Source organism: Arctopsyche grandis, chromosome 9, assembly GCF_051622035.1.
Source record: "Arctopsyche grandis isolate Sample6627 chromosome 9, ASM5162203v2, whole genome shotgun sequence".
Classification (NCBI taxonomy): Eukaryota; Metazoa; Arthropoda; class Insecta; order Trichoptera; family Hydropsychidae; genus Arctopsyche; species Arctopsyche grandis.
In genome coordinates, this window is record NC_135363.1 from 17,561,007 (window position 1) to 17,585,393 (window position 24,387).

General features: G+C 34.0%; 1 protein-coding gene across 1 annotated transcript in view; it reads right to left on the reverse strand.

Annotated features, from left to right (window-relative positions):
* The window catches only part of RunxA (RUNX family transcription factor Runt related A), a 39,384-nt gene extending 15,616 nt beyond the window's left edge, over positions 1 to 23,768 (reverse strand). Inside the window, exons 1-2 of the mRNA XM_077438038.1 lie at positions 22,971 to 23,768; positions 1,809 to 1,922 (exon numbers count right to left, since the gene is read on the reverse strand). Of these exons, the coding sequence (XP_077294164.1) occupies positions 1,809 to 1,922; positions 22,971 to 23,415 (559 nt within the window). The 5' untranslated portion in view covers positions 23,416 to 23,768. The remainder of the gene's footprint in view (positions 1 to 1,808; positions 1,923 to 22,970) is intronic.
* Positions 23,769 to 24,387: the final 619 nt, after the last annotated feature.

The following is a 24,387-nucleotide window of genomic DNA, read 5'->3' on the forward strand; positions in this document are numbered from 1 at the left end:
TTTCACACAGAACTACGCCGTTCGGGAGCGAAGTCACCCACACCTACCCTTCTTCCCCGATCAGTGGGAGGGCGATGGGGGGGTTAAGGGAGTGTTCCTTCGCTATGGCCCTGTGCAAATGACAGTTTCTAATTCGGCCCCGACACGGAAGTGTGTCGGTAATTGTCGTTTCCGGTAGCGCATATGTGTGTGGCCGTCGCGCAACACAGACTCGCTTTTTCAATGTCCGCGTGTAATGGCCCCGCGCGCCAGAACCCAATTTCTCAGGGGAACTCCCGTTTCAGACACACCAGAGACTTTGCAATTAATTCCCGCTTCAAAAGGACAAAGTTATAAGGCGAATTACACACACACACACGTGCTTTCGCGTACATGCATGCTTAGGCGAATTTTTCAGAGCCTTCTACATACATATGTACCTATCGGCTTTGCGTTCAAAACTAAAACCGTGAAAGTGACAAATAAATTTTGAATTTTCTAATATTAATACATATAAAACAATTTGTTATGACGCCATAAGAAGAGGATACGTAACAAGATTGAAAGTTTTTGAAAAATCAAATTAGATTAATATCTAAAAGTACTAGATGATAAATTATAACCAGGATTATACGGGACGCACATATGTACATATATGTATATGCTACAATCCAAGTGCTTACTTCGGTTCGTTCATAAACATACTAGTTTGTTCATACACGAACTATTGGCTTTAGCTTAAGTGCTAACAGTCAAAAGCTATCTTCAAATAGACTCTCCAGGTTTCGAATGAAACTTTTAGCTGTCAAAACACCAAATATTTCAAAGGAAAATCCTATGTAAACTACATTACAACGTTGCTATAATTCCCGTTTCCGCTAATGTTTAAAATATTATAACCCAAGGTAAGCTTACATATGTATGTACATACATAGAAAATGGACAAACGATTGAGAATACTTGTGCATGGATAAACTACATACATACATAGTTCGATTGTCAATTTGTTCTTTTGTACACACTATAACTGGCTAGATTGGTTTCGTATATGAACAAACCAGTATGTTCATGAATGAATGAAATGTAGCATGACACTGAAATGATACGGAGGTGGTGAGAGACAAGATCAACACAGAAAACTGACAAACACCCTAGATCTGTCAAATTTAGCTGAATATTACCAATCTAAAAATTGATATGTGGCGAACATCAAATGTGCAAATGTAATTGAAGACGATCGAAGACGAGAAGACGAAAAATGGTGGAGAGTAAATAGCTTCATTTATTTTATTCCATTACAATTGCATTCACAATAATTAGACAAAGTGATTTTATTAGCAGTATTAAAATAAAATAACAAATATATTTCTTATGAAATGTTCTGAATTGCACACAGTTAGATTATAGTGCAAAGCTACATCGCGAAAATGTCGTGAACACGCTGACAATTTCCCATGGATGAACAGTTTTAAACATGGTGAACGCGTCTTCAATTCTAACTCCCAATTTTTAATTAATTTTATAACATCATTTATTTATTTTTAGGCGAAATTCAATTAATACTTTAAAGTGTGCGCGCGCGTATTAATATCGATACGGTTCGCAAAATGGCGCTCAATTACTTGCGTTTATTGAATCGATCGAAAGCGCACACCTTTTTAACTCGCGATTTGAACAAAATCTCATTACTGTTTATTGAAATTATACGCCGGGATTGTTTCCCCCTGAGGGATAATGCGAATCGAGAGCGTTTAATCGACTGATTTTATATCGGATGAATCTATGCGTGTGTGTGTGTGTTTTAATACAATTTGATAAAAAATACTCACTTGTCTTCGATCTGGGTTCTCTTGGTCCATCTACTGTTACTTTGATCGCTTTGTTGTATGTCGTTATTTGAGGGGGCGTCGTAGATACGGTTATCGTTAACGTAAATGATTTTCCTGTAAACAAATGTAAATAAAAAAATTAATGCATATATGTATAACATATCCAATTTGATTTGATATCGATATCTATACTATGGGTTATGTTTTAAACTTTTTTATATGAGAAAGTCACTGGTAATACATGCGACAAAAATTTCATACGAAAGGAATTATGGCCAACTGTTAAATTTCACACTTAAAAACAGAGTTCTTCTACATTTCGGGATAACGAAAGTTTTAATCGAATCAACAGTGGTAGTATCGGGTACCCGTGAAACTTGAGCTTTTTTAAAGTGCTTTCCCGGCCGACGAAAGGGCGGCTCGACACGCGAACTTCCCCCTTGAACCCCGCCGTCCCTACAAATCGCAATAAAACTGTTCGTGTCTGTCAGTTTTACTCCGAACGTACTATAAACGAGGCTCGTTACAAACGATAGCCGCCTAAAATGTGTCGTTCTCACGTAATTACCTCAAATTTTCGTGCGTCGTATATCATCTCTCAATTGTATATAATTTCACTTTACATATATAAATATCAACATAAATAAATATTTTATCGATTTAATTTTTACTTTTATGATGACAGGTTGCCCCAAAGCGATACCTATGGTCAAACTTTTACATAAATACATACATACGTAAGTACTAAGCACATTCTACAATGTCGATATATTTAACAATAAAAAAAATCGAATTTGTGAGATACGGAGGGGGTGAGGATGTCGATTTTATTGGATCCAACGGATATTTATGTATATATCCAACAGACAGATAAAATGGCAAGCTGTAACAGGAGACGGTAGATCTGAATTAATAACCGTATATAAATTGAATAATTACTTAATCCCGGATGGGATTTGAACCCTCGACCTCTCTACTAGTAAACAATTGCTTAACGATGAGCTGCAGTATGGCTCAATTTACATACATACATCTACATACATATATACCACTTATTATACATATTAAAACATCAAATATTTTGTTTATCGTCAAAAAACCAACCGAATTCCTTGCTAAAATAATTTAAACAAATATTGTGAAAGAAAGACGTTGAGTCTGAACTAACGCGATACACCTATCTATGTACCTATGTATGTATGTACAATATGAACATACATACATATAAGTATCTAAACACTAGTTTAAAACAGATCCAGATTAACTCTGGAGTTACTGTAATTTAACCAAACCAAAAAACCACGACGAAACTTTTAAAATTAATCTTTCGAATTTAAGTCACAACCATTTCATTTACAAAATAAATGCTTTTCAAAAAGGTATTTACTTATTTATTATACTTAAATCATGATAGAAAGTTTGTTCTGAATTTAATTTTAGATTTTATAATATTGAAATCGTGATAATTATTTTGATCTCTGGCGAGACAATAAATATATGGACATTTAAGAGCAACTAAACTCGCATCTTTTTAAATTATAATATTTAATTAATTTATGATATTGAAATGACAATGGTTGGGTCACTTAGCTAGAATAACGGACACTAGATGGAAGAAGGAGGTGCTCGAATTGTACCCGAGAGAATGTATATGGGTGAAAGGAAGGCCGCGAGTACAATGGGTGGATGAAATTAGAAAAATGTGTGGGGCGAGATGGATGTGCTCAAAAAAGGAGACGAAAGGAAGCGTATTGGAGAGGCATTCATCCAGCAGTAAATGGCAAATAGCTGTAAATGACGATGATGATGGATTTTTAATGCACATATGTACACATACATACATGTGTAGATCACTTAAAAATGTGCATGAAGTTTAAACAACGCTTCAACGTCGCGATAATTGGATCGCGGGCCGCTAAAACCTTCACGCGGTCCGCCCGAACCGGAACCGAAATCTGGAATTTTCACGACCTAACCCTTTCGCTACCAAGTCGAAACGAGTGTCGGTACGTGTCGCCGGTTCGATAAGCCCGTAATGAACACAGTTTGCGGGGGCGGCGGCAGTGTATTTCGGTGCGGCGATACATCAAATAAACACATGGCGCTCGGTTTTGCGTACACCTTTATCGAGGGGGAGGATGTGGGAGGAGTGGGAGGCTTTCCACCCCATTCCCTGTTCCATACAAAGAGGGGTATGTGAGGGACGATGAGAGGGAGTGAGGAGAACGGCCCTGCGGCTGGCACCGGGTTTCGCGGTGGCCCGTGCGGGGGTCGGACCCGGGGTTATGTAGAGAGTGAGAGAGGGAAGAGGGGGAGGGTGCCCGCAGTCATTGATTCGGAGGCCCCCGTGCGGAAGACCCCCAGTTTGCGTCTGTGTAATGTGGCCAAAATGGCCAATCGCCACGGATGCCTCCTCCCCCGCCCTCTCTCCCTGTCCGCAATCCTACGCTCATACTTCATAATTCTTAAAAATCTTCAGGACGATTCACAGTCACAACATTTCAAGTCGAAGCGTTGTGACTGTTACAAACTCCTTCAAGTGTGTTGCATAAAAGTATTTTAAAAAGGACCGGTTTTTGAAGTATGTATAATATTCTATGGACGTGATTTGACGTAAGACCATTACTAAAGTACTAACAGTGGGTGCTGTTTCTCTTTAACACCTCTGAATGTACGCTATAGTTGGGTCGCTGTAGGAAAACAGGAAAAATGTACTTAATGTCCTTTACACCGCCTCTCGACCAATAGCATTTCCTACAGCCAATAGAACATTGTACGTGCGAAATGCTATTTGTTGAGATGGGGTGTAAGGGACAGCATGTACATACGTTTTATCTAAATGTCTTCCTCCCGCGGATGGATTATAGCTAAGCATTTTTGCACTCCTTGAAAAAAAGATAAATACAAGTTTAACTCATATGGTCCGTTCTCTCACACATCCTTGCTTTTTAACAATTAATTTAATGATCTATAGATCTAAAATACGATAAAATAAATACGACTACTAAATATATATATTTATATGTATTTATGTACATATGCATACATACATAAATATACATATACACCATGAATTGAAAATTTCAATTAGAAAAATATATTCTATATATATAAATTCCTTGACCTTTAAAGCGGGCTTAGAAAGTCAGTAATATATAGTTTTCTCATTGAAATTTTCAATTCATGGTGTATATGTATATTTATGTATGTATGCACATGTACATAAATACATATAAATAGCTAAGCAAGTAGCTAAGCACGTGTCCGACATTTTTCAAAAGTAGTACTCTTGCCTTACAGATATGGTTTTAACCAGTGGTTCATGTATGTAACTTTTAGAAGCCTACGGAAAGATTTCAATGGATCCACATATGATCAGATCAAATTTTCCAAAGTTTTCCCTATAAATTTCTTAAATTACTTCAAAGATGATTATATCCAAGGATGAATCCATCAATTTTAGAATAAAAAAATACTACAATTTTAATTTAACTCAAACTTTAAAGAATTCTACTGTGAACAACATATCTACACTTATCGGAACTTTCAGCACTTAATTTCTGCTATCATATGCGTGTTGTCTTATCAAATACTACTGCACATTTAAATCTATCATGGATATAATATTGGGAATACGTGGTTGAGGAGCATGTCAAGGGTATTTGATACAACGGATAGAGCATGAATTGAAAATTTCAATTAGAAAAATATATATTACTGACTTTCTAAGCCCGCTTTAAAGGTCAAGGTTAAATTCCTTGACCTTTAAAGCGGGCTTAGAAAGTCAGTAATATATAGTTTTCTCATTGAAATTTTCAATTCATGGTGTATATGTATATTTATGTATGTATGCACATGTACATAAATACATATAAATATATATATTTAGTAGTCGTATTTTGCGCTTAGCTACAAACAATTTCACCAATTTTAGAAAAGTGTTAAATATTATAATGTAAATAAATCGACTACCAATATCTTAGTAAATTGCTTATGTGAAATATTTTGTAATTTTCCGAGTAAACATGTATGTACATACATATGTATATATGTATCACCAGAGACATATATATCATATAACATACCGTCGAGTCTGCATTCGACAGGATCAACTCAAGTTAGTTTATTTAAAAAAAGCAGCCGTTTTGAAAATTATTATATTGCAATAGGTAACGATCAAACTCGCTGACATTTCAATTAATGTCCAGACAAAGCGTCCATGACCACCCGTCGACAGCGGCTGGCAGCCAACGGGTTAAAACGTGTCCCGTTCGAGAACGAGTCAAATGCACCTTGCAGTGTGGTTTTTCGTTTCATCCATTTTTAAATTGTATTTACAAACAGATAGTATTCTGCATGCATGTTAAAAGACACATACATACATACATATTTACATATGTATAAACTTCATATAAATAGCGAAAATGAAACAGCTACTTATGTATGTACATATGTATTATAATCACATTGACGCTTTGGGGCAACCTGTCTAGTCTCTGTGGTATTGATTTTTTTTAAATAAAATAAAATAAAATAAAATATTTATAGATATGCATGAGTAGCTAAGCACGTGTCCGACATTTTTCAAAAGTAGTACTCTTGCCTTACAGATATGGTTTTAACCAGTGGTTCATGTATGTAACTTTTAGAAGCCTACGGAAAGATTTCAATGGATCCACATATGATCAGATCAAATTTTCCAAAGTTTTCCCTATAAATTTCTTAAATTACTTCAAAGATGATTATATCCAAGGATGAATCCATCAATTTTAGAATAAAAAAATACTACAATTTTAATTTAACTCAAACTTTAAAGAATTCTACTGTGAACAACATATCTACACTTATCGGAACTTTCAGCACTTAATTTCTGCTATCATATGCGTGTTGTCTTATCAAATACTACTGCACATTTAAATCTATCATGGATATAATATTGGGAATACGTGGTTGAGGAGCATGTCAAGGGTATTTGATACAACGGATAGAGCAAAGAGATTGAAATGGGACGATCACGTAGCTAGAAGAATGGACGATAGATGGACGAAAAAAGTGCTCGTATGGTAACCGAGGGAATGTAAAAAGGTGTAAGAAAAGCCACAGGGGAAATAGTGGGATGTAATTTGAAAAATTTGTGGCGTGAAATGGATGAATGTTGCGCAAAACAGAAATTAATGGAAGCGTATTGGAGAGGCCTTCATCTTGAAGTACATGGTGAATGGCTGAAAATAATGACAATGATTCACGATAAATACTTCACAGTAACTTTTTTGTTAATATACATAATTTTATTTAGGTTACTCCAATGCGTCACAGAGGTCTTATATAATATAACAAACAATGATGTTATGTAAAATATGAATTATCATTCATTCATCTCATTCAAACAGCCTCGTTGATTGAATGAGATAAATCGTTATAAGCTCGCTGAAGAAGCTGATTCCTCAAATACGGCAATCAAATGGTCCAGATGATCTCTAATCACGTTGACAAACCGGAAATCCCCTACAAGAGACGTTGTTCTTGCCACAATAGGTTAGAAAAGTTGACGATGATGCAAAGCTCAGCTACTTCATTCAGGAGCCCAAAATTTAAGCTCCTTTACAATCGAGAAGTTGTCCGTACTTCTTTAATACTCCAAAGAAGTATTTGGAAATGGCAACAATCCTTTTTAAAGATAGTGATTCAAAACCTAACCTTAGAAACAATCTGTGTAAAACAAATTGATGATTTTATGACAGGAACTGACCAGAAAATGTATAAAAAATAGACAGCGAAAAATAGTTCGAAAAATAGTATCTGGATACTTTTATCCTATTAAAATAAAATCATTACTGCAGTTGCCAAACAAAACAATCAAAACAATAATTAAAGATAATGAAAACAAAAAAATCATGTAAACGCACCATACTTCAAAGGTGGAATTAATTTGATCGAAAGCCGAATGTCAATACTTGTCAATCGAGTGCATAGCCGAACACGTTTCGAATACCCTCCGATACCGTACACGTATACCCACGTGGGGTAGAAGTATACGTACACATAAGGGGGTGTGTATGTGGAGGTGGATTGGACCCCCCGCGGTGTACCATTTTCATTTGGAGCACCGCGGCCTTGATTGCCGTTTCCGCCGGAACAACCCGCCATTTTATATTGATAAGTACACTTTTACGAGACACGGAGGGGTTTAAAAACACAATTAAATCCATCGGTCGGCGGTCGGACTCCACCTCTCGTACCCCCCCCCCCCCCGATCTCCCACACCACCCACTCCAGGTGTCGGGACGTAAATTTCGACCGGGCCTGTATGTATATGTACATATGCACGATGAGCATATCTGTAGATGTGGTACTGATGCCAGTGTTGTTTGGCGAATGCACTCGTTGCAATCTATTCGATGCATCGCATTGCATCGCTGGGGGACTTTCAGTGCATCAATTGATTTTTACTACATATCTATACATATATTTTTTTTTTGCTATATCTAAATATACCTATATATGTATACGACATATCAATAGACGATGTTTTGACATCCAGATTTTGACTAATTTGTCTCTAGTCTCGTTCTTTGATCGCGTTATTTTGTATAATAATACTCACTTTATTTTATTTTTACATACATATTAGCCAGCAGCATAGCTCGGTTAAGGTTCTGCCCAACACTGAGAGCCGCCGGGTTCGATCCCATGCGCTGACCTCGATTGAAAAATAATGTTTCCGAGTATATCTGTAGTGCTGCTGGTCAGACCTGGATATTTGTGACTCAAGGTCGATCGTTTCCTATCAGAGTTTTCCAATTTTCTCTGATTTCATTGTTGAAACGGTTCCCGATTAAAAATTGGCTAAAAATCCTTCCTACCTACTATGTCACCACTATTTGAGTATGATGAATGTACAATAAAATTTATATACAATTCATAGATGTCTCGTTAAATTGCGAGTTTAAGTCAGTGTTTCGTAATTCGGCGACTTGTATAATAAATAAAAATGCTGTATTGTTTACCTGTAAGGCCTGATATAAAATGTAAAAAATAAAAATAAAATATGTATTTATATACCTGAAAGGTCTAACAGGTAAACCCCAATGCACCTTCCTAACCAATTACAACCAACGATATAAAAATCTTAGAATAATTTTAACAAAGCATCATAGAGACATCTATGGATACATTTTTGAAATACCTACTTATATTTTCGGAGCAAAATATAAGTAGGTATTTCAAAACTCAAAATTTGCGAGAAATTTATGAATTAATTTGAAATAGGTAGAGGTTGCTAATTTTTTGAAACCGTTTCAATGAAAATCAAATAAATTAACAAACTCTCGTAGGAAACGATCGACCTGGAGTCACAAACCAAGGTCTGGCCAGCAGCAACCAGTGGGACTCGAACCCGTGACCGCTATGTTCGAAAGCATATACATATGCTAAACACTATTCCTCGCTGCTGGTAATCAAAACAAACACACACATACATTGCATTAGATACATGCATATATGTATTTACATATGTATATAATTTAAAGTGTATGAATTGTGGATTGATTATAGCACGATTTTCCCAGTGTTTTCCCCACATAGCAGCGCACCGCTCTCGTCGAATCAAACCCACAGAACGAAAAAAAAAACCCCCAAACGACCCCCAAAACTACCCCAACCACCGTTCGCCGGGTAGATAATTACGCTACCGCCCGCCACCGCACAAAAATGCTAACCGTAAAAACCAGAAATAAAAATAACGAGTTGGCGAACGAAAACCCCGAAAAAAAATCCGCGACCGCCGAAAAGCGTATTGACGCTTCAATGAAAAACGATACTCGCATAAGCGACCGGCGCTATTTTTACTTTTTCAATCTTTTGACAGTGAATTTGCGAAATAAAATAACGAAAATTTCATTTTGCTACTCATCTAATATATAATTTCGAAAGAGACTTTTATATGTATGTATGTTAGGTTTGTTGGTAATCGAAAAATAAATCAAAGTTTCTATGACGACGATTCGATATGGTTGAGTATTATTATTTTTTTCGATTCAAATAAATTCAATAAAAAAACAAATGAATATTTACTATTAGATTTGCCGTGTTTAAGCTGTTTATATTACAAATACTGAGCGAAGCCGGGTTAAACAACTAGTATGTAATAAGTATATGACGATCACCCATTGAAATGAAGGACTTAATTCCACCTTCTAAAAGAAACCTACTTTTTTTGTACAATTATATTGTTTTAATTTTTATTAAAACAATATAATTGTACAAACAAATCTATGTACTATACAAATCAGGAAACATCATATTTTATTATTATATATGTATATTTTTTACATTATACACGACATGTATGGCAAAGAAGCATTACAAGCATTTATACAATACGATCAATACAAGCGTTTATATATAATTATAAATAAAACACCAATTTATACGATTATCATCCACAGAGACTTCTCTGGAGAAATTTGCAGCATTTTTTATATTGGTACAAATCGGTGAATCTCGAGATGCTGAATAACTTGAAATTTCTGAGAAAGATAGGAAAGGGGATGCCATTTTTTACAGAAACTGTTTCAATGAAATTTAATTGGCAAACTCCGATAGGAAACGATTTACCTGGAGTCACAACCCAAGGTCTGACCAGCAGCAACCAATGAGACTCGAACTCGTAACCACTTTGTTCAAAAGCATTATGTGCAAGCCACTAGTCCATGCTGCCATGTTGATCCAAAAGAATCGATAACAGAAATTTTTGAAAAACCGCAAATATAACATTTAAAATTTAGAACATGATTTCAAATTTGTTTAATTCAGTAGCATATAATGTATGTATGTAAACCGATTTTGCCTTGCACTTGTCCAAGTATGAACGTGCTGAAAACGGGCAGTGCTGTATAGCATGAATAGAAGTAGTCTTTTCTGTGCATGGTTTTGCCAAACTGTTGACATACAGTGTTGCATAATATAAACAGACCTTTAGTCGTTAATAAGACGGAACAAATAAATTTTCACAGAAAATATTGTACAATATGATCACGTGAAATTTTGCACTCAATGGGCTTTATTTTTATCATGTTGCTAAAAAAAATATGAATATCCGTTTTTCAGTGAAATAAGGTAAGTACATATGTACATACATATATACATATATATGTAAGTATGTAAGTACCTACTCAAAATGTTATTACCTACTAAAAATGTTATTTGAAATGGTACAATTGTCCGATTTTAAAAAGCATATACACCAAACCTCGATTGTAAAAGGGCCCTTATCAAATATCAAACACATTTTTGTTAATGAAAATTTTCACATACAAACCTCTACAAACGGAAATTTAATCCAACATTTTCAAAATTATCAAAGGGAATTCAAAACGAAACGATTCCATATAAAAGTCGAATTACAATATTTGATAGCCCAACTGAACGACGTTGACCCGTTAGCGTTGTATCAGAGGGCTCTCGAGTAGGTTACAAAGGTTCGGAGAGGATCGAGGAGAGGCTTGTTCACTCCTCCAGATACGAGTGATATGTCTCACCGAAGTGGAGAAGGGGTGTTTCAGAAGGGATTGGGTACCAATTGAGAAATTGGCAAGACGCGGGACATTTCCTCACTAAACTAGAAAGTGCCCGAATTCGTCTGAAACCTTCGAGATTACCTGTGCGTCGATACACGAATAATTAATGCGATTCAAATTGATTCGAAAGTTTTGCCTATCTATCAGAGAATCAAAATTTATCATCTTCGAAAATTAATAATGCTTATAACGTTTGCCATTAATGTCATGCGTTGCTAAAATTATATATCGTCGGTCGGCATGCAATACCTCGAATGTGGCGAATAAGTAATTTTACAGGAGACGAAGAAATTGATTTACAGCTTTTGTAATTATGTTATTAAAAATTTTAGATCTATGAATTTCAGAATGGTCTGAAGAATAAGTAATGGCAACTTTTTTCCGTAATGCATTCAATGTAGAATGCATATTGGATGATCTTATACAAATTGGTACAAAAAAAATGTTTTTGTTTAGCTCATGCTTTCGCGGTATACTTATACTTATTTATTGATTCAAAGAATATTAAAGCTAGATAATTTGATAATGCATCAAAACCCATCATAAGGTTTAATTTTGTATGTATGTATAATATAATTAATGAATTGTACTAGAGAGAAAAAAATTATTAATATGAAGATGAAATTTATCATCTTAGAAAATAATTCAATTATTCTTAACGCTTATAGCTTGGATGCATGTTGATCATTAATATACCATTCGTTTTTGATTTAATTGTAATAAAATTAAATATATTTATTTATTAATTCAGATAGTACAAAAGCTAACTAAATTGATAATGCACCAAAATCCATCATAAGTTTTAACTTTATATAATGTTTAATCAATTTCACTAGAGAGTATAATTTTAGTGCTAAATATAAATATGAGGACGATTAAAAGAACATACTAACATTTAGTCGAATGACAACAGGAAAAAATACATACATATTCGTATGATCAAAATACAAGTTTAGAATTATCCAAATATAGCACTAATTATATTCTCTATGTAACACCAAGTCGAGACAAATTTAATTTCAGTGCCACTGCAATGAAAAGCTAGCTTTTTCTTTTACAGTGGTGTATCCAATTCACAATTGAAACGTTTATGACAGCCACCTCATTATATATTTATACTCAAATTCAATCAATAACTATACATATATTTATATATAAACATGCATACGTTTCGGCGCAGTGCTCCCGAACGGGGTGCGATACACCCGTTAAGCTGCGCGTTAAATATTTCATTTATCTGTCGACGCACAACTGTCAGCCGGAATTTATAGTGAACAAGTAGACATCGGAGCAAGGGATGAAAGATAGATGGGTATGCGCTACTTGCACAGCCTCTGATATTGTTATTATGCGACACTCACTACACACCCTGTGTACGAGCACGTCCGACCGGAACAACGATCACATCATGCACCCTGCGTTCCCATTCATACATATCTACGTATTAATTAATACGGTGTCATTGGTCGCTATATTAGATACATATATGTATGTACACATTCTAGGTTGAAGTCACAATATTTTGAATTTCATAAAAAAATACTTTTGGAAAAAATATGCAAATGAAATATACTTACATATTTAAATTTTCTACGCGTATAAAAGAAGTGACTTGGTATAATAGGTTTTTCTTTTAATAAAATAATTAAAAAAGCTTCTTTTAATATAATAGTTAAAAAAATGATTTTCAGAAAAACGCAGCTTCGCGCATATTTTTTGTGCAATATTATGTATGTATGTATGTACATAAAAGCAAACTTATGAAAACTAATGAAATTGATTACTATCAGTTAAATTAATCATTTGGGATAATTTCATTAGACAAAAATATGTTCAATTGATTAATATTATGGACAAAATATAGCAATCCTGAAATAAAAATGAATTGAATTTGCGAATACGCTCATTTGTTGAAAGATTCAAATTCATGGAAAACCTAGCATTTTCCAAAAAAAAAATACGATGAAATGATTTTTATCCGTTTAAACATGGTAACAGATTAGTAATAAAAAGATATATAACTAAAATTTGTATGTTTTAGATCGTTATATTTTAATATTGGGCTTCAACATTTAAAGCGATTTGGTATCGTATAATTGGCAACTTCAATGGTTTTATTAATTGATTATATTCTACTTAATTCTGATTTATCTCTCAAAATGACATGACACTTTTAAAATCAAAGGGATAATGTTTAAAATCTTGTGAGCCATTTTCATATCATTAAGCAATCAATAAAATGGATGAAATTTTAATTTGATTAAAAATACTCCGAAAAAAAGGTATAAACATAATTCGATTTCATGAAAATCGAGTTGAACGAAAGTCGCTTCTATTAATACTCTAGCGACGTTTCGAGACAATCGTCGAATTAATTCAAGGAACCGTCGTCGATTAGCCGAACTTCCTTCGAGGATTATCACGAACGGAACGCTAAGCCGACTTTCAGTATGACGAGATTAAGAGATTTCAAACTCACTAAATTATTTTCAAATATAAACGTCGCTCGGTCTGCTTTCATAGCTGCTTTTAAAATAGAAACAACACAATAACACGACAAAACTTTTTAAAACGTTCGAATATAATAAATTCAGAAGTCGACCAATCCCATAGCTTGGACTCTTTAATACTCGCGTAGAGGTCTACGCCTCCTCGCTCTACGGAGTCTGCGTAGTCGAGCTTAAGAATTCTCAAGACGCTTATACATAACGTAAACAAGTATACACAGTTATATAAGAAAACTTACTCAAATATGTATTATTGAATCTCAAACTCGAGCACTAAGTATTAAATTTTCTATTTTTATTAATAACTTTTTCTATCAAGCCCCATAAACTACATATATTGAAATTTCGCGAATATTTTCCATCTTCTTTTTAGGAACATAAAAAATAAATTACACTACATTTATGAAGACTTTTTTTCAATGAAAGAAAATATTGCAATTTAAGGCACTCAATATTGATAATGTTATCATATCTATATTGGAAGGTCGTCCAAATCGAATAGATCTTACAAGTTGAAATTCCTATTTCGAAATCTGTTGAACTTTTTATTTGTACGAAGAGAAGTATCATGGTCCAAATAAACGTCCTGGATGTTTTTTGTACAGTTTCAACATTCACTCCTTTCTGGAACTCGTATAAGAAAACAAGCCGTAAATTTGTATTCTTTCTTCGTTTTGAAAAATCTCTTTAGGGCATAAATCGACGGCGTCTGACGTCAAACTGATACCATCACCTAATCAGAGCATGCAAAATAACAAAAAAAAAAAAGAACTGCACCGCCGTGCGAAAGTGTTTACCGCTATCTATAAAAATCGTGCGCAAACCTGAGCAATGATCCAATACGTCCCTTTAATGTGTGATAGATGTGATGTGAATAAAATCTACCTTCATGAGATATTAACAAAGTATGTATGTATAGGTACATATGTTCAATCTCGTTTAAACGAGACGCTACTGACAAATACACATATATGTACGATAAACTAAAAAGAAAACCTAAAGTATACAAACTATTTTATAACTATATCGGTATTATAGGTATTACTATTATTATAGGTATTTTCGCCGGAGCGAAAGATATAAATTTAAGATTTTCATCGATGGATCTAATGGAAAACTTTTATCTTATCAATAGAAAGTTAAATAAAAAAAAATCATTGATTTTAAGCAATGTCCTGTGCCCCCAGCCAATTGATGTACATACATATCTCGACAAAATTTTCGAAAATATACATTTTTCATATACATCACTTTTTTGAGAATAATTTCGACTTTTTACTATTTAAATAAAATAAACGCAAAATATTCACCTATTGAAGTTTATTTGGATCGATTATGAAAAGTTTGAGATTGATTAACGAGAGTTCATTCCTTAATACGACGATAATTTTCCACTAGGTCCATTGAAATCCAGAATTCACAATTTTTGCTCCGATTTAATATACATACATCCATACATACGTATCAGAAATCAATGTAATGTTAATTTAATCAATAAAATCTTAGAAATGTAAAAAACTCCAAAGTAAACATGTTTACTATATCTATACGAAATTTAATTATTCCCACAGACGGATATTAAAGCTTTTGTATTTGTAATGTGATTTATATTTACGTTCATTGTCAATCACAGTCGAAGTCAACGGTAAATAAGGCAAAGCTGAAATCCAATCCGACGATAGAGAACGATCGGCAGTACAGGACCGCACGGGGACTATGTGTATAATCAATAGTAATTGAACGCTGCTGGACCGATCTTGCACTGGACATCCTAATACAGTCCGGTGACACGTGTCACACGCACGTGTACGACGCGTCTGCCAATTTGCCGCCCCTGACCCTCAGAAGATCGCTAATTAAACCGTCCGTCTTATGCTCAATAGAGTGAGGTATCGTCAATTGACTGCTATGATTTTGACCCTCTTTTCACGTCGAGTTTTCCGCACCGACTTAAATTGATACTCTTGTACATAGGCAAAGTTTTCCATTGAGAAAGAAAACGGGTGGGGAGTGGGGGAGGGGAGACACTTTTGGGAAGTTTTCCGGGGTGAAAACTTTTCCCGTGAAGATAGTGTTAAATGTTCCTCGCTCACTTTATTTCGATGTAGTTAAGTGAGCGCTAAAAGGGGAGCTAAATAATTGTGAACGACATAATCAAATATGTAATTGAGAAAATGCTCACGAGAAGGGTGAATGTGACTTGGAGGCTTATAAAGATCTACTTCCTGAGGTTGATAAAATACTATAAAAATATAATTATTTATTAAAGCTGCTTTTAACATTTTTTTTGCCTTCACAAAACAACTTAATGAAATAAAAGTAATTAAGTAGATTAATGTTCAGCCCAGCTTTATAATTTTGTAAAAAGTAATAATGCTTATATTTTTAATCTAATTATTACTTAGTAATGATAGCATTTGTAATTAAAAATCAATAAATTGTGTTCTGTCTGTTTTGATTTATTTCTTTCATTGAATTTAATTTAAACACTTTTAACATATGTTCATATATTACGAATCTAGTCCACATGATAGATTCACTCTCGGCCACAGGCCACAGTGGCTAACCACCGAATAAATCTTCCCTCATTCCTGGATCACATTTTTTGCACAGCGACTATTTCTCAGGAGGCGTGAAATTTTAGTAATATAAAGAATAGCATATTGACATAAATGCTATCATCGTCATCATCATTTACAGCCATTCATCATCCTCTTATGTATGGAGACCTCTCCAACACGCTTCTATTCATCTTCACTCTCTCCACTATATCAACTACCCTTATTTATTTATTTATTTATATGGCAAACTGCTAATGCATATAACACAAAATAACAACTAAAATTATAAATCATCTTCCACAAAGATATCCATTAACACCCTCCAAGAAAGCATTAATGTTATTAGCACTTCTAATGCTTTCAGGAAGGGCATTATACATTTGAACACCTCTGTGAAAAACACCTCCTGCAGTTTTAGCTTTCTTAACTCTACCATACTTCTCACCCATTTATTCCATTTCCTATATTTCCTTATCATGCCGAGCATACAGCGTTTCATACTACTGCGGGTGCATTGGAATTTGTGTAACATTTTGGTGTTTAATGTCCAAGTTTCAGATCCATTCGTCATCCCTAGTATGGATGTTATTTTTTTTTTATTTCAATCGAACATGTACACTCCTATTTACAAATCGTTCCGAACCAAGGTCTGTCCAGCAGCTACTAGTGGCAATCGAACCGTGATCAGTATATTCGAAAGCATAATATGCCAACTACTAGACCACGCTGCTGGTTGTGAAACAAATTGATTTATTTTTCTTCAGGCAAAGTGGCATTTTTTATTTAAAAACGGCATTGATTCGCCAAAATGCACCCCATCCTAATTTCATACCTTCTGAATGTCTGCGAAATTATCACGAATCAAAAAAAATCGATGATTAAACATAGACGTTCACACATACCGACTCTGAGAGCATTTTCCATACAAATTGAGCTCAAATATAGGGAAACTTACACAAGACAAAAGTTCTAATTTTGGTTGTCGAATTTTGTTCGAAATTTTTTTGTTACTTAAAATCACTATAAATATTATATATAGGTATATTAAATATTAAGAAAATAAAAATAATTTAAAAGGTCAAAATAAAATAATGGAATGTTGTTTTAAAAAAAATTACTACTTCGGGTTTACGAATTCTGACAAAAACCTTATCAACTCTACATAAGTTAGTTCATAAAGAATACAAATATAAATCTTCAACTTGATGCGTTCAGAGGTGTGGAAAAAATCGTGTGATCACAACATTTTTGACTTTTCTAAGAGGAAAAAATCCCAATTATTTTTTATTAAATCTAATGATTTTTTTTTATTTTCATCAAATTGATACGAAGATTATACTTCAATTTTCTTGTGAAGAGCACACATGTTAAAGAGGTCGAATAAAATAGTGGAAAAAAATTACACCACAGAATTAAAGCTTCATTACGTAAAATCCTACACAAAGAAACTAGATAAGAACACACACACACACACAATAGATAAGAAACAATTTATTTATTCATTTATTTTAAGAAGTAGTTCAATAGCTAATTTATAACACACACAGACAGACATTCAATTTTATATATGTATGTATGTACATATATAAAATTGAATGTCTGTCTGTCTCGTATAGGCTCCTTAACCACTAAACCGATTACGATGGAAATTTCAGGATTTGTTGTATGTATTTCTGGGAAGAATTCTGTGAAAAAAAAACCTCTTTATAATAATATTCGTAATTACGATTTTACCGACGCGAAAGTTTGACAGACAGACAAAGAGACATTCAATTTTATATACATATATAAAAATTAAATTATTCTTGTTATAAATTAGCTATTGAACTACCTACTTCTTAAAACAAATTAATAAATGATTTTTTTCTTATTCATATAGTGAGAAAATTCTCAAAGTTGAACGATAGGGCACATGTGTACTTCATTGTCCCACTTACATATGTACATATCTAGGTTTCGTGCAATGTTTCAGCATTGCAAATTTTTGCGACGCATTAAATCAATTCACCTGTATACGGTATGTAAAGAAGTTTTATTTAAAAAAAAAAAACATTGAAACACTTTTCTCAAACTAGAATTTTCTCACGTACAGGTGAGTGGAAAATCGATAGCGAAAATTTAAATTTCACATTCGAAGGTGTCCAAAGGTTAACATTGACGACCAGTCAGGCAGGGGGCATCCATCGAATTTGATCGTGTCCGTTATTAAGAGTGGGTTGTTCGGCACCTGGCCAGGTGTCCGGTCGGGTAGACCGCGGTCTGAGCGGGGGACCGCGGGCAGACCGCGGGCCGCGGCTAACCGGCCCAGCCGCACCGCAGATGGCCGCCAACTTCCCCCGCCAAACCTCTAACTATCGGCCACGGACCCCCAACACACAGACACCCACCCACTTCTGTCCTTGTGGGTACGCATTTTTAAACCGACCACCGCAAACGACAACAACAACCCTCTAATAGTCCTAACGTGACCCACTGACACACTCGCAACGAAACCAATCGAATCCAATCCACAAACACACACACACACACACACACATACATTATCAAAACACTTACTTTTCACATTTGATCAAATAAATACCGATTTATCACTTGCATGATTTAACAACTGCATTATTATAAAAAGTCTTGAATCATTTTCATACTATTATACCAATTATATAATATTTTTTTATTCGTACTTTACATATATACTATGTGGAAAATGCGAATGTTTTTCATATTTTAAGTATTTATGAGTGTAAAATTTGATGTTATTATACAATATTGTATATTGACGTGCAAGGGCGGTCGCCTCAGCCGTTTCTTTGTCGGCAAGACCCGCCCACTAGAGAGAAACTCCTCCCACATTTTTCAGCAATATCAACAATTTTCCGGAAAATCTTCGCTTAATAAAATATTGCTATCCAAACAAAATTTAACTGTTATATGTAAACATTCAAAAATGTTTTATTATAAACATTAAAATATTTTTATCTATGCATTATATACGTGTAGTTCATAATAATAAAGAATTTTCCTAAAAAAAAAAAATTTAAAAAATTTAACCGTAAGAAATGAAGAGCACGTCTTCTTAAAAACGAAAATAATCATCATGAATATCACAAAAGAGTGCTACGCATTTCTTGACAAAAAATGCTTAAAACTCTTTGATTTAATTTGATTTTTTTATTCTTACTACTTCGATCCACTTTTTTGCGATGGTGAAAAATAGTCAATTTTAACCATTTTTGTTTTATACAATATAAATTTATCAAAACTACAAATCTGGCAATGATCTTATAAAAAAATGATTTATACAAATACACTCGAAACATGATAATCTAATATATATATGTAATTTCGAAAGAGACTTTGTATGTAAGTATGGGAATTTCGTAAACAAGTCAAAATTTTCCATGACGACGATTCAATTTTTTTTTTCGATTCAAATAAATTTAATAAAAAAAAAATTAATATTTACTATTAGATTCGCCACGTTTAAGCTGTTTATATTACAAACACTGAGCGAAGCCGGGTAAAACAACTAGTAAATAGATAAAACAAGATACACAGTTATCGTGAATTATAGGTATTCTTCAACGTTCTCATGAAACTCAGCACCGCAAAAATGTAAATTGAAGTATTCAATTTTAAACCGGATTATAAAAGGGGAATATATAATTGATTTTTTTTAATAGTATTCAAATATCATGCACTTGAATTTTAAAAAATTCAACACATGTATGTAGTATCATACAATTTTAATTGAATAGTTTTAAGTTAGGAATTAAATGTTTGAGATATTTTTAAAGAAAGTTGAAATAATTTTGTTTCAAACTGAGTTGGCTAGGGTTGTCATTTCATCTTTGCCTTATTACGTCTGTTGTGAAATATTTCCCTTGCTTCCTTTTCCCTTTCCAAATCATAATTATTGGTTAATTCAAGAAGATTTTTCATCTGATTCCTACCATCTATGATACAATATGAATTTATCAATTAAACTACATATAATATACATATATTAATCGCTTACCGGGTCACTAAAAAATAAAGAAATAGTCAGTTTCACAAACAAAAAAGAGGTTATGTACGCACAAACGCACTTTATTGGAAATATAACGCTGTCAGTAAGAAAAACGTGTGTTTTAGTCATTTTAAAGTGCGACTAAACAAATTCCAGTAATAATATTTTTTTCATGTGCAATATATGTATGTATTTGTTGAATGTTGGAATAATTTATTTAATGTTGAATACATTTAATTAAAATTAAATAATTTGTTTTTCGTGCAGTATATAATCATGAGTGTTATGAAAGTGAAAACGGTCAAAATTTAAATGAATTAGCACGCATTATAAAATATGGTATTTTTTCTACAGTTTTATTTGATTTAATGAATTTCAAAAAATTCATATTGCATTGTAATTGAAAGATTCAACTCACTACAACTACTATGTTTTTTTTTTTGTCTACCCTAATATATTATCTATTAAGTACTTTTTTAAATTTAATATAATTGGAATCTATGAAAATATTATGAAACAAATTCAAAAGAAATCTTCATTCAAATTTAATTGATTTATGACTACAAAGTAAAAATACCGAGTAACCATTTGAAAATACAATCATAAATATAATACTAACCGAAAATTTTCACTAATCTAATATATATGTAATTTGGAAAGAGACTTCGTTAGCAACTCTCATCTGTCTCATCCTACACATTTTTCTGATTTCATCTACCCATCTCACCTATAGTCTTCTTTGCTTCCAGCAAGCACTAGACCTTCTGCAGCATTCTGGCGTCTCAAGTTCTCAAGTTAAGTTAAGTTAGTCTTAAGTTCTCAAGTTTCGCATCCATACGTCATCACTGGCATGACACATTTATCGAAGATCTTTTTCTTTACAGTGCAGTCAGTGGCTAATAGTTTAGATTTGAAAACATCATTCATTCGCTCAAATGCATTCCATCCTAAATTAATAAGTCTATTTATTTTGTCATCCATAGAGACACATTTTATTTGTCATCTATAGAGACACACATACAGACATTCAATTTTATATATATAGATTGAATTTCTGTATGTGTGTGATAAGAAACAATTTATTTATTCATTTATTTTAAAAAGTAGTTCAATAGCTAATTTATAACAACAATAATTTAATTTATATACCTATAAATAATTATTTATATCTAGGTCAAATAATTGACATGTCTGGTAGTAAAGATGAAGAGATAAAGAGACGTATGAAATTAGGATGGAGTGCATTTGGACGGATGAATGCTGTTTTTAAATCAAAAATGCCACTCTGCCTGAAGAAAAGGATCTTTGATCAATGCGTTTTGCCAGTGATGACGTATGGATGTGAAACTTGGACACTGAACGCCAAGATGCTAATTAAAATCCAATGCACTCAAAGAAGTATGGAACGCTGTATGCTTGGCATAACGAGGAAAGACAGAAAGCGTAACACGTGGGTGAGAAGTATGACAAGGGTAGTGGACATAGTGGATAGAGTGAAGAGATTAAAATGGCAATGGGCGGGTCACGTAGCTAGGAGGATGGACGAAAGGTGGACAAAAGAAGTGCTTGAATGGTACCCGAGAGAAGGCAAAAGAGTAAAAGGAAGACCGCAAGGAAGATGGGTGAACGAAATTAGGAAAATGTGCGGAATGAGATGGATGAGTGTTGCGCAAAACAGAGACGAGTGGAAGCGTGTTGGAGAGGCCTTCATCCAGCAGTGGATGGCGAATGGCTGTAAATGATGATGATGATGATATGTATGTATATAAAATTGAATGTCTGTCTGTCTGTCTGTCTCGTATAGGCTCCTAAACCACTGAACCGATTACGATGGAACTTTCAAGATTTGTTGTATGCATATCCGGGAAGATTAATGTGAAAAAAAAAACGGGAAAAAACCTCTTAATAATAATATTCGTAATTACGATTTTACTGACGCGAAAGTAAAACTATCCCGCCTTCAACGCATCACGCGGCGAGTGTAACAATCGAATGTACTGACCATTCAGGGCTGTACCACAAACACACAGCGGATGGCCCACGTCTACAAATATATCTATAGTATAGATATATAGGTATAGATTCTATACCTTTATATAAAAATGAATGTCTGTGGAACGGGAACGGGAACGGGAATTGCACGCGTTATTGTGACATTGCAACGCATGCCGGGGTCAGCTAGTCTAATATAAAGATAATTTCGAAAGAGACTTTGTATGCATGTATGTTTGTTTGTTTGGTTCGTAAAATCCGTGACATTCAATTTAATAAAAAAAACAAATGAATATTCAAATAAATTTAAATAAAATAAAACTATTCAAATAAATTTAATCAAATGTTTACTATTAGATTAGCCATGTATAAGCGGTTTATATTACAAATACCGAGCGAAGCCGGGTAAAACCACTAGTAGGAATATAAAATCGATTCGTTTGAATAAATTTCATATACTGAAGTGCTTTGAATCAAATCAAAACGGCCAAAAAAGTCCAAGTGAAAAATTGACTGACCTCTACCACTCCTGCCGACGAACCTCAAATCGTTGAACTTGGCCACCTGGTTCTTCATGACGGCCGTGCAGTTTCTCAGCTCGGCGCAGTAATTTTCGTCGTTGCCGGCACGGACCGTTACCACCGTTCCGTCACCGACATCGCCAAGTGCAACCACCTTGAAAGCCACCGGAAGAGTCTTGTTAGAGCGCCAGTGCGGCGGCAGGACCGTGCACACGAAGTGCGGACTTCCGGTCCTGACGAGCTCGCCGGGATGCTCGGACAAGAAGTCACCCAGCGTCCTCTCGGCGAGGATGTCCGAGGTCATCTTGGTGTACGTCTCCTGCAGGAGGGTGGTGGCGCCGTCCGGAGAACCAGCCCCCGCCCCCCCGCTCGAGGCCGAGTTGTTATTCGCGGTGAGATGCATCTTCCCGCCGGCCTTGGACCTCTGCGTGGTGGTGCACATAAGCGACTTCCGGTTCAACGCCCTCGTACTGTCAGGAGAGCTATTCGGATTATCATCACAGAACAGTTCCTCTCTGCCGGATGACCAACCAATTTTTGCGATGATGCACACGCACGCGACGCGCGCTCGCGCACTTTACGGCCTTTCTGCGGTTCAAATCATAACAGAATCGGCGCGCGTTCCCCGTACCACTTCAGTATTTACACAAAGATTCCTTTCAAATAAATATTATTTTTATTTTTGATACTTATGTATTTATACATACGCGTGTGTTTGTGATTTTATTATTGATCTTTTATGTTATGTTTACACGTACGCACTTTTATTATAATATGAATGACGTTTGGATATCGCTGCAATAAAAAAAAAATCACTTTTAGAATGGTGTTTCACAATGACAAAAATATTTTCATTATAATCGAAATGAGTGCCAAAATAAAAAAGAAATGATTTCTAAAATTTTACAGCTTTTGCCCGTTGAATAAACGTATATAAATAAAATTAAATAAATGAAAAAATATATACATATTACTGCTCTAATAACGTATACACAGTTGAAAATGTGATTATATATAAATTTTTAGCTCAACTGATTTATATAAAATTATTTTCATTCATCAATTTTTTTAATTTAGAGGTAAATAAATTTTAAAAAAAATACCAATTAATCCTATTATATTAAATTATAAACATATGATGAATACATGTAAACCTTCCAATAAAATAAATTGTATTTTTAAATCGTTAAAATTGGAATCCTATCCTAAAATTAAATCTTATTCGCATACTCGCTTGCCGACGGGAACAATCAAATGTACATAAACTATCAACTCATTGAAATTTGTACAAATTAATCTATAATACAAATAAAATATATCAAACTTAATATATAATAAATACTATTATATTCAATTCAAATAACGTATCGCTTAAAAATATATACATACTATTATGTTTATATTCATTCACTAT